The 16,938-nt window shown below is 47.6% G+C and overlaps 1 protein-coding gene across 1 annotated transcript in view; it reads right to left on the bottom strand.

Annotated features, from left to right (window-relative positions):
• Nucleotides 1–16,938, bottom strand: part of ERI3 (ERI1 exoribonuclease family member 3) — a 790,890-nt gene that overhangs the window by 342,153 nt on the left and 431,799 nt on the right. Inside the window, exon 4 of the mRNA XM_060231702.1 lies at nt 1,653–1,712. Within this exon, the coding sequence (XP_060087685.1) occupies nt 1,653–1,712 (60 nt within the window). The remainder of the gene's footprint in view (nt 1–1,652; nt 1,713–16,938) is intronic.

A 16,938-nucleotide genomic window follows, 5' to 3' on the forward strand; every position in this document is an offset into this window, starting at 1 on the left:
AAACGGCAGAGAGACACTTTTTAGTATCTGAGGAAAGGAAAGGTCCCCTGTGCAAGCACCAGTCGTTTCCAACTCTGGGGTGATTTTGCTTTCACAACATTTTCACGGCAGACTTTTTATGGGGTGGTTTGCCATTGCCTTCCTCAGTCCTCTACACTTTTCCCCCAGCAATCTGGGTACTCATTTTACCGACCTCAGAAGGATGGAAGGCTGAGTCAACCTTGAGCCGGCTACCTGAAAACCCAGCTTCCATCAGGGATTGAATTCAGGTCGTGAGCAGAGCTTAGGACTGCAATTCTGCAGCTTTAACACTCTGCGCCACGGGGCTCTTCTAAAAAGGCTGCTGCTAAAAGAAAAGGGTGAAGCAACAGGATGGTCAAAAAACAAATTGGGAGAAATGGGAAGAATAGTAATTAATCTGTGCCATTCATGCCCAAGGTTCCTTAAAAGACTAGAATATTGATGTAGAGGAAGGATGAGAATGTTAATAAATCCATTTGGTGCAAAACATAAATACAGAATATGTTTTGCTTCAGGGACAACTTGGAATCTTCTTTTAGGGTGAAGGGAGCAGGAGCAGCAGGATTTCTCTGAATGATGTTCTCTCTGTTGCTTCAACCTTCCTTCATGAGACAGGAGACATTTGTGAAACGGAACATCAACTCTGCCCTGGAGATGTAATTTTCCAACTGTCAATTTAATGCAGTAGCCTCAACCTTTTGAATGCAAGTTTTTGTATTGGACACCAGGAGCAAAATCCTTGTCCAGTGAGCTATCATAGAGTATCAGTACTAACTAATCAACCAGAGTCAGCAGCACTTAGGACCTTATTGGTGGCCCTATCCATGGGAAGAATGGTCCTATGGACAACTACTAAGACTCTCTTCATCAGTTATTAACCATCTTCTGAGGAAGGTTGAAGCAAAAGAGAACATCATTCAGACAAATCTTGTGCTCCCATCACCCTCAAAGGAGATTTCAAACTTCCCTGAAGCAAAAAGGAGCAACTTTAACCTTTAATCAGATTTCCTTACACGTCCTTGTAATTATTTTGCTTAAGAACTATTAGGAACAAATCCAGATGGGAGCAATGCATTGAACTGAAACCACAATAGAATCTCCTCTTGGAGGATACATAGTGGCCAAAAAACAAAAGCTATTGATTGCGAAAGTACTTTCTGCTAATTAAAGCTTAAATGCTGCAGGAATTCAGCATTAAGCAGATGGCACTATTAAGGCTATCTCCACTATTCAGAACCCGCACAGATTTCAGAGATGTTATTCCTTCTAGAGTTTATTACTAAGCATTTAAGTAAATATGTACATTAATTTATAATCTTTCATGCAAAATCTTAATGCAGCATTGCTGACCCCTGAAGAACATTTCCAGTGAGAGAGTTCTCCCACATACACACCTCCCATCATGACTTCTGGCAGGAGTCTGGACATTCTGTCAGTACCTTTGACATGAACAGCTGGAAATGACAGATCAATGGTTCAATATTTTCAACAGCATGTCACTGATGTGACAGCAAATGTTATTCTAATGAAGCTGTAATCATAGTCAAATTACATAGTTCAATACACAGGAAGAGGAAGGGGGAGGGGAGAAGAGGTGTCAGAGGTCAGGAACTAAAGGTTATTCTACTTACCTCAAGCACTTGCTGCAGACTGGGTTGTCCATCTACCATGGCTTGAATAATTCCAGTCAGCTGAAACAAAGGAAACGCAGAAAATGAAAATCAGTGTACTAAAAAGACTACAGGAAAAAGAATGGACCATTTCCTTCTGACTGACACTCGTGCTCTACATAAACAGAACCCAAGAACAGGCAATCACAGAAATCCAGATGAGGGGTCTACTCACTACGAAGAATGAGAGAAAATATCATATTCAGCCAAGTAAGAACCCTTTAAGAGAGAAATAGTAGCTTGAGGACCTCAACTACTGTATATGCACCTAGCTTTCATACTGAATTCAAATATAAGTCATTATATTTGGATTCTTGAGTCTTCTGCTGTGTAAGCTGGGATGTGGCTCAGTAGACGGAGCCATCTAAAATTGCTTACTAAAATTATTTTCTTATATTCGTCCAGGCACGGACTACTTTGTCTTCAACACTTTTCTTCTTGATGCACACAATGATATAATGTGTACTGATCTGTTAAGGGTATTGAACAGGAAGGATCCTCCTCCCTCCATTCCACAAGCTAGTCTCAGTGACCTCTATGCTTACTTCTTGGACTCACACTTCTAGTATGAAACCATACCACCACTCTGGTCTCAAGCCAGTAAGAAAAGACCCGCAAACTCAGCCACACTGCACAATCTCAGGGCGTGATTGTAGCAGGCAAAACCATCTTGTTTTGACTATAGTACCCTTGTGCATACAGTGGAAAAAAGAAGGTAACCCATTTGCTGGCAGAGCCGCCCCTAGACCCTATGACACCCTAAACATAACTAACTACTTATGCCCCCCCTCTCCCCACAGCTCTATCCTATCAGCCCATAGGATAAAATGGAGGGATTGGGATGCCTCTACAGTACGACAACAAAGAAGGGGGTTAAAGTTTAAAACCCCTTCTCTAGTGTTGTGCCACAGCGGCAGCCCAATCCCTCCATTCTCTCCTATGGGCCCATAGGATACAATGGACACCATTCTACCTTTTAGGCTCATAGGATAGAATGGAGTCCATTCTTTCCTATGGGCCCATAGGAAAGAATGGAAGGATTGAGATGCTGCTGCTGTAGTGCAACACTAGAGAAAGTGTTTTAACCTTTAAAGTGTTTTAACCTTTTAACCATGTCAAACAATGGAATATAACTGTGATGAAATGCTTAGCCTTACTGACTCCATCTTCTAACCCATGCTACTAACCCTGGGAACAGCCTTGCATATCAAAGTAGAGGCCCAGAATGTTACTAACAGTTAGTGTGAACATTCCTTTCCCTGAAACTAACAAAAACCACCTTCCTTTGAAGATAAGCGCCTCCAGCGATGGCAGTTCAGCCATCCCTGTGAAGCGGCAACAACAATGAGATAAGAAGGAATGACCGTGTGAAACCTTGCACCTCGAACTAGTAATGTTTAGAAATGTGGGTCTTTGCATAGTAACCTTTGATGTAGAATTCCTGCTCTAGTATGCAACACTGTATCAGTTCCAATCTTTCTTCGTTCAGATGCTATGGACTCTCGAATAAAGCCTAAACTTTGTATCAACTCAAGGTCTGGTTGATTTGAAGTTCCACTGTCTGACATTTTGGAACTGATCCTATTTTAAGGGTTTATCCACTTCGGCCACTTTTTAAGCCGGATGGCTGCAAAATTTCTGGATAACGGAGAACCTACTGAACCAGTGGAGGAGCCGAAGATCCCCCCCCCCATGTTACTGGGGCTCGGGGCATGGGAGGATCCCCGTTGCACTTCCAGATGATTTTCATCACCCCAAAACAGTGGAAGCCCCGCACCTCCACCACCCTAATGAACGAGGCACTGGGTCGCCACGAGAACATACTCGCGAGGCCAGACCCAGGCGACGGCAACCCAAAACAAGGTGAAGCAGAGGAGGATCGCGGCCGGGGGGGCCAATTCGGATGGGGAAAATGGGAACCCTCCGAGAGGTGAAGAGATCCTCGAGCAGATAAGAAAAGAGATGAGAGGTTGGGCGAAGGACCTCCGAAACGAGATCCAAGCCAACACAGTACACATTGCCAGAGAAGTACAACGGCAGATCGACCAGTTGCGGACACACCCGCCACCGGCACCCGCTGGCCCCGCTGCCAGGAGACCCAGCGGCGCCCCGCCACCACCTACGGCGCCGGCCGCCCCGAGATCCTTAGGCCCGGGGCCTTGGGAAGAGGCAGAGGACTGGATATTACGTTCGATGGCGACCCAGAAGAAGTAGAGTATTTCACGATCCAGGGCAACACTTATATGCACTACTGGGGGAACACCTTCCCTGACGAGCCCAGCTGGGTGGACTACCTCGGATCGAAGCTGAAGGGGGCGACCTGAAGATGGTACCCGAGCCTGTATGAGAGTCGGGCCCCTGAACTGACCAGTGTGGGGGGGTTCCTGCAAGCGATGCTGCGCCAGTATGAGGACCCCCTCCAAGAGACGCGAGCCCTCACCGCGACATGCAACAAGGGTCAAGAATGGTGAGAGAGTACACCGCGGATTTCAGGGCTCACTGAGCGAAGATTTGAGGGTGGAGCGAGGCGATGAAGATCGAAGCTTACCAACGGGGCCTCAACGCGAGCCTTCTAGATCGGGCCTTCCATCAAGCCTGCCCAACCACGCTGGTGGGGTGGATGCAGCAGGCCAGGGAGATCGAAGCTAACATGAAGCGCATAGCCCTGCAACGCCAACAGCAGCAAGGAGTGAAAGGGGGACAAGACGCTCGGTCAGGGGCAAAAACCAAGGTGAAGAAGACACAAGCCCCAGGGGGAACCCCCAAGCCATCAGGGGGCCGAAAGTGTTACCGCTGTGGCAACCCGGGGCATTTGGCTGCGAACTGCCTGGAGAAACCTCGAGCCCCCCCCCCAAACCCGAAGCCGACAGCGGCGGGCCCAAAGAAGACGCCGGGGGAGCCCAAGGAGCCCAATCGGGGCAACACTGCCATGTCAGTGGCAATTGACGAGGATACAATTACTGACGGCCTGGGAGCCCGAACCAGCGGAAAACGAGGACGACCTGCACTAAAAGGTGCTGGACGGCAGGTAGTGGAAATAACAGCACCATTACGGGTGAGAATAACCAGGTCCCTACTTTTCATTCTGCTGACCCTATTAAACCCGAGACTTAAGAGGTTCATGCACGCCTGGGCCTTGATCAATTCGGGGTGCACCCGAGAGTTCATAACCCCACGACTGGTGGACGCACTCGGGCTGGCACGGACTACCCTCCCCCACCCAATCCAGTTTGAGCAAATGGACGGGTCTGCAATGAGGGGGGAGCCATGTACGGAGGAAATCCAGGGGCTGCCGGTGGGGATCGAAGAACATTGGGAGGTTGAAGTATTTGTCATTGCTCCATCCTCCTCCTTCGATGTGGTATTGGGGGTGGGCTGGCTTGCTAGGCACCAGCCGGACATACAGTGAGGGGCACAAACCATAGACTTTACAGACCGACGGTGCGCGCACCATCACTGGCTAGAAAAATGGGGGCCAACCCCACCCCCTAGGAATGAGACTAAGTGTGTATCAGTAGAGGAGGTCCGCTCCATACCTAAAGAGTACCGGGACTTGTGGAGGGTGTTTAGCAAGGAGGAAGCCAACAAGCTGCCACCCCACCGCAGCACCGACTGCGCGATTGAACTAATTCCGGGCCAGGAGCTCCCAAAAGCAAAACTATACTCCATGGGGTGGGCAGAGAAAGCAGAATTACGAAAGTTTATCGACAAGAACCTAAAGAGGGGCTTCATTAGACCTGCCACAGCCCCTCATGCTGCCCCGGTCCTCTACCGGAAGAAGAAGGACGGGAGCCTTAGGCTTTGCACGGTTTTTCGTGGGATAAATGGGATTTCAATGTCAAACGCCTACCCCATTCCCTTGATCAAAGACTTACTAAGCACGGTGTCAGAGGGGTCCATCTTCACCAAGCTGGACCTAAGTGACGCCTACTTCAGAGTGAGGATCAAGGAGGGGGACGAATGGAAAACGGCGTTTAACATGCCAATGGGGCAGTTCGAATACTTAGTGATGCCGTTTGGACTTCAAGGGGCCCCTGGGGTGTTTATGAACTTTATCAACAAAGTGCTCAGAGAATACCTGTACAAGGGGGTGGTAGTGTACCAGGATGACATCATTATCTATTCCAAGGATCTACCCTCCCACATGCAACTGGTCAGAAAAGTGCTATCTACCCTGTATGAGCACAATCTGTATGCGAAGTTATCTAAGTGCGAGTTCCACCAGACGGAACTGGATTACCTGGGGTTCCATGTGACAGGGAAGGGTTTAGCCATGGACCCAGCCAAGATACAGGCAGTGCTGGACTGGGAACCCCCGAGGACATGTAGACAGTTACAATCCTTCCTCAATTTTGCAAATTTTTACAGGGGGTTCATCCAGGGATTTGCCCAGGTGATGTTGCCCCCTGACCGACCTACTTAAGACTAAGGGAAGAGGGCCAAAAGCTAAAAAACCCAGGGCCAAATTATAATGGTCACCGAAGTGCCAAAGGGCATTTGAGAAACTTAAGAGACTGTTCACGAGTGAGCCCGTCCTAGCCCATCTGGACGACCTCAAGCCCTTCGTGGTCCAGTGCGACGCCTCCGACGTGGCCGTCGGGGCAATATTAATGCAGAAAGATGAGGAGGGGAGGTTAAGACCGTGCACCTATATCTCCCAGAAGTTCTCTCAAGAACAACGTAACTGGTCAGTCTGGGACAAAGAAGCGTTTGCGGTTACGTTTGCTCTAAAAACCTGGCGGTCATGGCTGGAGGGGGCGAGGGTTCCATTCGAGATATGGACCAAGCATAAGAACCTAGAAGCCCTCACCGGTAGGTGAAAATTAACCGCCAAACAGATTCGGTGGGCCGGCTTCTTTCCCAAATTTGACTTTACCCTGAGACACATCCCGGGGGCAAAGAACTTTTTAGACAATGCTCTATCCCAGCTTCCTCAGCACGAAAGCCAGAAAGACAAAGTCATAGACTCTCTGATTCCCCCTTCAGCATTGGCCGGGGCGAAGACTACTCGCTCCGGAAAAAAAACAAAACCCCTAGAGCCGTGGGGGGGCAGCAAACTAATCGAGGAAACCGAGAGGGAGGGTGAGCAAAGACCAGATGGTATCATTAAAGGAGAGGGAGGTTTTGGTACTATGAGGGGAAACTGTATGTGCCCAAGACCCTCCGCCAAGAAGTCCTGCAATACTGCCACAGCAGCAAATTAGCAGGGCAATTTGGGTACGTGAAAACGCTGCACTTGGTAAACCGGCAGTTTTGGTGGCCGAAAATGAAAAAAGACATTTCCGAGTTTGTAAGCTCCTGTCCAGTCTGCATCATGGCAAAAAGAGAGGAGGTAAAACACCCGGCCTCCTTCAGCCAACTCCCACCACTACACGGCCTTGGTCGGTAGTGTCAATGGACTTTATAGTAGAGCTCCCAATGTCTCAAGGCAAGACTGTGATTTTAGTAGTGGTGGACACTTTCTCTAAGCAGGCGCATTTTATTCCTTGTAAACAACTCCCTACGTCTAAAAAGTTAGCCTACTTATTTTTCCAACATGTTGTTAAACTACATTCATTTCCGGACAAAGTCATTAGCAACCGCGGGCCACAGTTCGTTGCCAACTTCTGGCGAGAGTTTTGCAAACTAGCAGGCATAGAACAAGGTCTGAGTTCTGCGTACCACCCGCAAACGGACGGACAGACGGAGCGCGTGAACGCTCTTCTGGAACAGCACCTAAGGTGTTATGTGAACTATCAACAAACTAATTGGGTTGAATTATTGCCTTTTGCCGAGTATGGGTACAATAACAGCTTACACAGCTCCACCAAAGCAACACTATTTCAAATAGTGCATGGCTACGAAGGAAAGCCTTTCCCACTGCTGCCCAGCCGCAAGGAAACAGCGCCACTTACCTCCTGCCGGCATTGGTGGGAAGAAATAAGAAAAGGGTGGGCAATCATCCAAGAAAATTTAGAAGCGACAAAGAGAGACTATAAAGCCCACTTTGACAAAAAACATTCACCCGAATGGGACTTTAAAGCAGGGGAGACTGTATTTTTATCCACCAAGAACTTTACTTTGCCACAGACCTGCCGGAAACTAGCGTACAAATACTTGGGGCCATTCAAGATCAAACAAGTGATCAATAAAATGACTGTAGAATTAAAGCTGCCTAAAATGTTTAGTAAAATTTACCCTGTTTTTCATTGCAGCCTTCTCCGACTTGACCCTGGAGTTACATCATGGCACCCCCGCCCTCCAGAGCCTCAACCTATTCAAGTGAAGGATCAGAGTTGCCATGAGGTGCAGGAGGTGCTAGATGCCCAAATGAAAAGGGGGGGGGGATACACTACTTGGTACGCTGGAAATACTTTCCCCCAAGCTGTGATGAGTGGGTCAAATCATCAGACCTCCGCGCTCCTATGCTTCTCAAAAGATTTTACCTACTGCACCCAGACAAACCCCGAGCAAGAGCTTAGGGGGGGCAGTATGTCAGACAATGGAATATAACTGTGATGAAATGCTTAGCCTTACTGACTCCATCTTCTAACCCATGCTACTAACCCTGGGAACAGTCTTGCATATCAAAGTAGAGGCCCAGAATGTTACTAACAGTTAGTGTGAACATTCCTTTCCCTGAAACTAACAAAAACCACCTTCCTTTGAAGATAAGCGCCTCCAGCGATGGCAGTTCAGCCATCCCTGTGAAGCGGCAACAACAATGAGATAAGAAGGAATGACCGTGTGAAACCTTGCACCTCGAACTAGTAATGTTTAGAAATGTGGGTCTTTGCATAGTAACCTTTGATGTAGAATTCCTTAAGACATGCTCTAGTATGCAACACTGTATCAGTTCCAATCTTTCTTTGTTCAGATGCTATGGACTCTGGAGTAAAGCCTAAACTTTGTATCAACTCAAGGTCTGGTTGATTTGAAGTTCCATTGTCTGACACTTCTCTGGGATCACACCACAGAGGCAGCCTGATCCCTCCATTCTATCCTATGGGCCCATTGGAAAGAACGGGACCATAGGATATAATGGAGGGAGAAGATTCTCTCCCTGCCCTTGCACTCCAGTGGTGCAAAAGCAGGGAGAAAGCCCATGCCACCGTGCCTCTCAGGAGACTCCTGAGAGGCAAGGGTCCAGGGAGACCCTCTCCCTGTTTTTGCATCCCAGGATGCAAAAACAAGGAGAATGCCCTTGCCACCTCACCTCTCAGGAGACTTCCACTGGTCACCTGCCTCTCCAAGTCACATGGGAGCGGCCAATTTGGTACCCCTAGAAGGGCAGTGCCCTAGGCAAATGCCCTGCCTGCTAGCCACAAGAGAAAGGCAACTTTAAACCAAACGAAGTGAGTACTTTATGGACACAGACTTCAAAACAGATAGTTGATAGTTTAGAAGAACAAGATCTATACCTCGTCCTGCAGTTGGTTTTCTAACAGAATAAGTAAAATGTTTCCCATTTTAGCGCGCAGCTCTTTTCAGTACACTTTTCCACTGCATCCCTCATTTACATTTTACAGCTCAAGGTGTCTTCAGGCAGTCCCATACAATGGTGATTAACATGAGAGAAAAGGGTCATAAATAGATAAATACAATAAATCTCTCTGGGAAAGAGAAAAGCTCAAAGCATTGGCACTGCAGTTTCCCAGAGGATGCAGGAACAAGTATCAAAACATTACCAAAATAAGGTGTAAAGCTACACTTGCAATTTTATACAAATTTGTAAATTCTATTTGAAGAAAATCTTTGCATTTTTAAATACCGTATTTTTCAATCCATAAGACGCACTTCCCCCCCCAAAAAAAAATGGGGGGGGGGAAGTGTGTGCTTCTTATGGAGCAAATACTGAAAAAAAAAAAGAGTGCCTCCCAAGCGCGCCTGTGCAAACGCCGCACGAGCGGTCGGAGCGGGGCCGGGACCCCTGTCTAGGGCTCAGCCGCCGCTGGAGCCAGGCTGGCCAGCCGCATTCAGGTCCTCATCCACATTCAGGGGAGCCGCCGGACTCCTGCCTGCGTGGGGCTTGGGGACGGAGCAGAAGGGAGCAAACTACCGGCTAGGTGGGCAAGCAGGCGCGGCACAGGGCCTCGGAGATGCTGGTGCTGCTGGTGGTGGGGGCCCTGCTGCAGGCGCTAGCGCCGCTGCCGGCGCTGGTGCGGCTGGGCGAGCTGGCCAAGGGCACAGCAGCCGAGGCAGAGTGCAGGGCCGAGTACTTGGGCTCATGCAGGCTGCCGCCCCTGCCGCCATGAGCCATGGCGAAGGGCTGCTTGCTGGTGAGGGACATCATTGTGGCGGGGCGCCGAGGCGGGAAACCAGCAGCACGCCAAAGTGGCCTCAGCCACTGCTGCCCACAGCCCGGGGGCGCCCGCCTGCCTCGCCGCCTCCTGCCTGCGCGGAGCTTGGGGAGGGAGCAGAGGGGCGCAACCTACAGGCGGGGTGGGCAGGCAGGCACGGCGCAGGGCCTCGGAGGTGCTGCTGCTGGTGGGCTGCTGCTGTGGGCACTAGCGCCGCTGCCGGTGCTGGTGCTGCTGGGCGAGCTGGCAGAGGGCGCGGCAGCCAAGGAGGTGCAGGGTGAGGCGGAGTGCAGGGCTGAGTGGCCTCAGTCGCTGCTGCCCACAGCCCAGGGGCGCCCGCCTGCCCGCCGCTGCCTCCTGCCGCCGCTGTTCTGCCTCCCGCCACTCTCCGCCGTCTGACTGGCCCCGCTGCCTCACCGCTCGCTTTTGACTGGCCCCGCAGGCCCCCTCCCCACTTCGTCGCCGCAGCCCCTAACTCTGGGGAAAGTGCGGCACCTCGCCTCCCTCAAGTCCTCCTGGTCTGCCCCTACCCTCCCTTGCAGCAGCAGCAGCTCCTCAGGTGCTCCTGCCTGCCCTGTCCAGTCCTGTCCCGCCGGCCTCAGCCCTCCTCACCCTGGCGGGACAGAGCGCTCCCTATTTTTCTTGGTGCGGCTGGCGCTGCCGCCCCTTCTCGGCCGGACAGGTGCCTCTGCCTGCCTCGCAGTGCGCCAGAGAGAGACTGAGACCTCACACCAAGTGGGCTCTGCGTGTCTTTCTCATTCCCTCTGCTGCCGGCTGCTTGGTGCCCATTGGATGGCGGCGAGGCTTGGGCTGACACGCGTAAAGAGACGCATGTGTCCTGGCAGAGCACGCGTGTGGAGGCGCCGCCAGGGGCCCAGAGTGGGGTGGGGGAGGACTCAGGAGGAGGGGCCGAGGGAGAGCGGAGCCGGGCGGGGGAGAAGCGGAGCAGAGGTGCTGGGTGGCCTCAGGGGCCACTGCTGCTGCTGGTGGTGCTGACAGAAGCAGTGAGCCTGAGCCCACCTGGGAGGAGGAGGCCCTACCCCCCCCCCCCTTCAGGGTCATCAGAAAGCACGAGAGGGGAGGGAAATGTCTGGTGGCATCTTAAAAGATTTACAGTACCGTAATAGATTTAGAGCACAATCCTCTGCAGCTTGCTTTCCTGTCTATACCAGATTTATTTCAGTGGGCCAAAATGGATTCTGATCTACAAAATTTAGGATAACATCCTGTTGGTCTTCAAGGTGTCATAAGAGTCTCAGTGCTTTTTTTTTTTTTTGGCTCCCCCTTCCCCCCCAAAAAGATTGCACTTTTAGGCTGCTATTGTGATGCATGTTGCTTTGAGAGTTAGCCCCTTCGAATGTGGTGTGATTTTATTACGAATACACATCCATAGAATTGCGCTGCTGTTGTAACACAAGAATTTGTGGATATGAGTTGACTTTCATTAGAGACTACCAGTATACTTGAACTTAAGCCGAAAAGCCCAGATGTTGTTTGTAAACTTTTACCATAACACATCTGCGTTTTTTAAAGGGTGCTCCAAGACTTTTGTGTTTTGTTAGGAGCAGTCTTGTGAATTTGTTGTAGCTGTTCAGAGTCTTTTGATGTTTTAAAGACTGAAACATTAATTGTGGTGGAAGTTTTGTTTGCTGTTGGTTGGATATGTTTGGATAGATGCAGTAGTCTTCCATATTGAGTCAATTCATCTCATGTTGGGTTTTATTCTTTTCCTACTGTCTTAGACTTTTCCCAGCATTGTTGTCTTTTCCAGTGAGTCATATTATCCTGTTGTGGGGGAGGAAGGTAAAGGAGATTGTGAGCCGCTCTGAGACTCTTCGGAGTGGAGGGCGGGATATAAATCCAATATCATCATCATCATCATCATCTTCTTCTTCTTCTTCTTCTTCTTCTTCTTCTTCTTCTTCTTCTTCTTCTTCTTCTTCTTCTTCTTCTTCTTCTTCTTCTTCTTCTTCTTCTTCTTCTTCTTCTTCTTCTTCTTCTTCTTCTTCTTCTTCTTCTTCTTCTTCTTCTTCTTCTTCTTCTTCTTCTTCTTCTTCTTCTTCTTCTTCTTCTTCTTCTTCTTCTTCTTCTTCTTCCTCTTCTTCTTCTTCTTCTTCTTCTTCTATCTAATAATGTGACCAAAGCACTGTAACTTTATTTTTTTTCCTGTTTCCCTCCTCTAAAAACTAGGGTGCACCTTATGGTCAGGTGCGTCTTATGGAGCGAAAAATAGTGCATTTTGTATTAAAAATCCCACAAGGAACAGGAGAACACTGTCAGTATTCTGCTAATACTAACATGGGGCCAGGAGAAAAGCAAAGCAAAAAATTCCTATTTATTTCAAGGGCCATCTATGTGCCTACTATCAGGCTTAAACGCAAGAATTTGACAAAGTGAGCTCTGATTTTCAAAAGATTATACTTTGTAAATCTTGTTGGTCTTTTTATCTTTTTGCCTTTCAGATTTTTCATTAAGGTACTACTGGGATATAATTGCTATGCCAATTGCACTGACTACCAACTGAGTACCAGATCTAGATCAAGGTGCTGGTTCTAACCTTTAAAGCCCTGTGCAGCCTGGGACCAACATATTTAAGGGATTGTCTCCCCCCACTCAGAGAGGTCACCACCCAGAGAGGTCCAGTTGCCCCCACCCAGAGTAAGGAAAAGAAGTAGTGTTGCAAGCAGACTTGGGAAAGCTGTGGGATTTTCCAACCTCCTGAGACCTGAGTGAACGTAAGAGCTGTTTTTTCACGCTATCTAAAAGCCATCATGTATCATTAGACACCCTTTATCCCTTCAATAATTCCTATACAATGCAACTTCTCCCTTCTTTCATATCTCAGCTCAAAATCTATCTTTCCATGATTCCAGCTTAAAATTTTAACCTTGATCCAAAACTAGAACTAAGTTTACTTCCAGACAAGGGCATAAAAACATATCACACAGTGGCAGTTATAGCAAGTAGTATCCACACACTGCCTATTTCTTCACTGCTCCCAACCACTACTGCACCCCCACACTTGCTCCACCCTCTTTTTCACCACTGCATCGTCACAAAACAAAAAGTGCAACAGCAATTGCTCCAGACATTCTCACAGCCTAGAACTACCTTCACACACTTTCCCTACTACTACAGTGGTACAGGATAGCTTGACAGGAAAAGGGGCTTTAAATGGTCAAAAGGGTTAAGGTTAATGAGCTATCACAACAGTTTGAAAGCAGATGTTAGCTTTTCCTGCAGAGGCAGCAGAGGGCCTAGCCTCTCTCTCATTTTAGACTGCAATTCCCCTGGGGCAATGCCCAGCCTTCTGCTTGAGATACTTTGCAAAGTATCACAGTATTATGTATACAGAAAACACAGTTTGTCAGAAAGATGGCTTCCCCATTCGGTGGGCTGGCACTGAAATGGGGCTGGAGGTGGTTGGAGATCAGACTCCAATTAAACTGTAATTATGTTTAATGAATACCAAATACCTGACTAGCCAAATAAGCTTCTTATAATGGGGAGATTAGTTTCTCACAGCAACTTCCATGGAATGGTAATATACACCTTTTAGGGGAAAATTTTTAATTTTCTAGAATGCAGAATTCCTCTAGGTGGACTCCCGAAGTTCATCAACTCATTTATTAAGTGAAATTTTAAAGAGAGAAGGGGGCAAAAAGACTGCATTTTGCATTTTTTAAACTGTTCTTATATTAATCCACAGTTTAATTTGGTAATAGCAGCTGCCCACAGGGCTCCTGTGCTCTGGAAAGGAAAACAGATTTATAAAGTCAATTGTTTTGTATCTCCTTAGCTCCTTCCTCCCTTTTCTATGATTAATTTTTTAAACTATAGATAGTATAAGTAGATAACATACATTGCAATTTTTAGGGCACCTTCCTGGGAGCAACTGCCCTTGACCAGTGCTTTTTTTGTAGAAAAAGCCCAGCAGGAGCTCATTTGCATATTAGGCCACACCGCCTGGCCAGGGTGCATGTGGCTGCCACATGGAGGGTCAGGCCAGCCTGAGCCCTGGCCAGCACAGGAGGACCCCCGCTCCTCTCGGTTCTGGCAAAAAAAAGCCCAGCCTTTGACTAGCTTGTGACTTATTTTCATGTAGACATGCTTGGGCTTATCCTCTTAGAGTGCAATCCTAAACAGAGTTACACTATTCTGTTGACTTTAATGGGCTTAGAAGAGTGTAACACTGCTTAAGAATATCTTGTTATTTAACATTAATTATTTTAGAGGAAGACTAGAGTGGAATGGACCCAATTAGACATGTTGGGATCCAAACACACACGCACTTCAATATGTAAGTGAAAACTGTGCATATGAATGTTGGGGAAGGTAAAGAGATTTCCTTCTGGCAGCAGACCCTCACACTATATATAGTGTGTATAAGAACCTTCCAACTTTGAGGATGCTTTGTGAGGGAGGTTCTTATACACACTATATATAGTGTGAGGGTCTGCTGCTAGAAGGAAACCTCTTTGCCTAGAAAGGGGCAGAGCACTTGTATGCAGAGTGGCAACAGCATTCTGGATTCCACCCCCAGTGAACAGCTACTGCAGGGGTATCAAACTCATTTGTTAGGAGGGCTGGATCTGACACAAAGTTTGACTTTTGGGGGCCAGGCTACGTGTGTCATAAAAAGTACTGTGAGGTAGCAGAGATATAAACTTTATAAAGGACACGGATAAACACAAATATATTATTATATATAATGTTATTGATTTCACCATTTGTATAAATAGGGAGTTGCCCAAAAAGACCGCCACAACCACATTTAACTTTAAAAGGGGTAAATTCTCTGAGATGAGGAGGCATGTGAGGAGGAAACTGAAAGGAAAGGTAAATACGGTCAAAACCCTTGGGGAAGCTTGGAGACTATTTAAAACTATAATCCTAGAAGCTCAGATAAAATACATACCACAAGTTAGGAAAGGCACAAACAGGTATAAGAAGAGGCCAGCATGGTTAACAAACAAAGTAATGGAAGCTGTAAAAGGTAAGAAGGACTCCTTTAAGCGGTGGAAAACCAGTCCAAGTGAGATTAATAAAAGGGAACACAGGCAGTGGCAAATCAAATGCAAGACTGTGATCAGGCAGGCAAAAAGGGACTATGAGGAGCATATTGCAAAAAACATAAAGACCAACAATAAAAATTTCTTCAAATATATTAGAAGTAGGAAACCAGCCAGGGAAGCAGTGGGGCCCTTGGATGACCATGGGGTAAAAGGATTACTGAAGGAGGATGGGGAAATGGCTGAGAAGCTGAATGCATTTTTTGCCTCCGTCTTCACCGTGGAAGATGAGAAGTGTTTGCCCGCCCCAGAACCACTAATATTGGAAGGGGTGTTGAAAGACCTGAGTCAGATTGAGGTGACAAAAGAGGAGGTCCTACAACTGATAGACAAATTAAAAACTAATAAGTCACCGGGTCCGGATGGCATACATCCGAGAGTTCTGAAAGAACTCAAAGTTGAACTTGTGGATCTTCTAACAAAAATCTGTAATCTTTCATTGAAATCTGCCTCCGTTCCTGAGGACTGGAAGGTAGCAAATGTCACCCCCATCTTTAAAAAGGGTTCCAGAGGAGATCCGGGAAATTACAGGCCAGTCAGTCTGACTTCAATACCGGGAAAGTTGGTAGAAACCATTATCAAGGACAGAATGAGTAGGCACATTGATGAACACGGGTTATTGAGGAAGACTCAGCATGGGTTCTGCAAGGGAAGATCTTGCCTCACTAACCTGTTACATTTCTTTGAGGGGGTGAACAAACATGTGGACAAAGGAGAACCGATAGATGTTGTTTACCTTGACTTCCAGAAAGCTTTTGATAAAGTTCCTCATCAAAGGCTCCTTAGAAAGCTTGAGAGTCATGGAGTAAAAGGACAGGTCCTCTTGTGGATCAAAAACTGGCTGAGTAATAGGAAGCAGAGAGTGAGTATAAATGGGCAGTCTTCGCAGTGGAGGACGGTAAGCAGTGGGGTGCCGCAGGGCTCGGTACTGGGTCCCATGCTCTTTAACTTGTTCATAAATGATTTAGAGTTGGGAGTGAGCAGTGAAGTGGCCAAGTTTGCGGATGACACTAAATTGTTCAGGGTGGTGAGAACCAGAGAGGATTGTGAGGAACTCCAAAGGGATCTGTTGAGGCTGGGTGAGTGGGCGTCAACGTGGCAGATGCGGTTCAATGTGGCCAAGTGCAAAGTAATGCACATTGGGGCCAAGAATCCCAGCTACAAATACAAGTTGATGGGGTGTGAACTGGCAGAGACAGACCAAGAGAGAGATCTTGGGGTCATGGTAGATAATTCACTGAAAATGTCAAGACAGTGTGCGTTTGCAATAAAAAAGGCCAACGCCATGCTGGGAATTATTAGGAAGGGAATTGAAAACAAATCAGCCAGTATCATAATGCCTCTGTATAAATCGATGGTGCGGTCTCATTTGGAGTACTGTGTGCAGTTCTGGTCGCCGCACCTCAAAAAGGATATTATAGCATTGGAGAAAGTTCAGAAAAGGGCAACTAAAATGATTAAAGGGCTGGAACACCTTCCCTATGAAGAAAGGTTGAAACGCTTAGGGCTCTTTAGCTTGGAGAAACGTCGACTGAGGGGTGACATGATAGAAGTTTACAAGATAATGCATGGGATGGAGAAAGTAGAGAAAGAAGTACTTTCTCGCTTTCTCACAATACAAGAACTCGTGGGCATTCGATGAAATTGCTGAGCAGACAGGTTAAAACGGATAAAAGGAAGTACTTCTTCACCCAAAGGGTGATTAACATGTGGAATTCACTGCCACAGGAGGTGGTGGCGTCCACAAGCATAGCCACCTTCAAGAAGGGGTTAGATAAAAATATGGAGCAGAGGTCCATCAGTGGCTATTAGCCACAGTGTGTGTGTGTGTGTGTGTGTGTGTGTGTGTGTGTGTGTGTATATATATATATATATATATATATATATATTTTTTTT

Source organism: Heteronotia binoei, chromosome 2 (genome assembly GCF_032191835.1).
Source record: "Heteronotia binoei isolate CCM8104 ecotype False Entrance Well chromosome 2, APGP_CSIRO_Hbin_v1, whole genome shotgun sequence".
NCBI classification, from domain to species: Eukaryota; Metazoa; Chordata; class Lepidosauria; order Squamata; family Gekkonidae; genus Heteronotia; species Heteronotia binoei.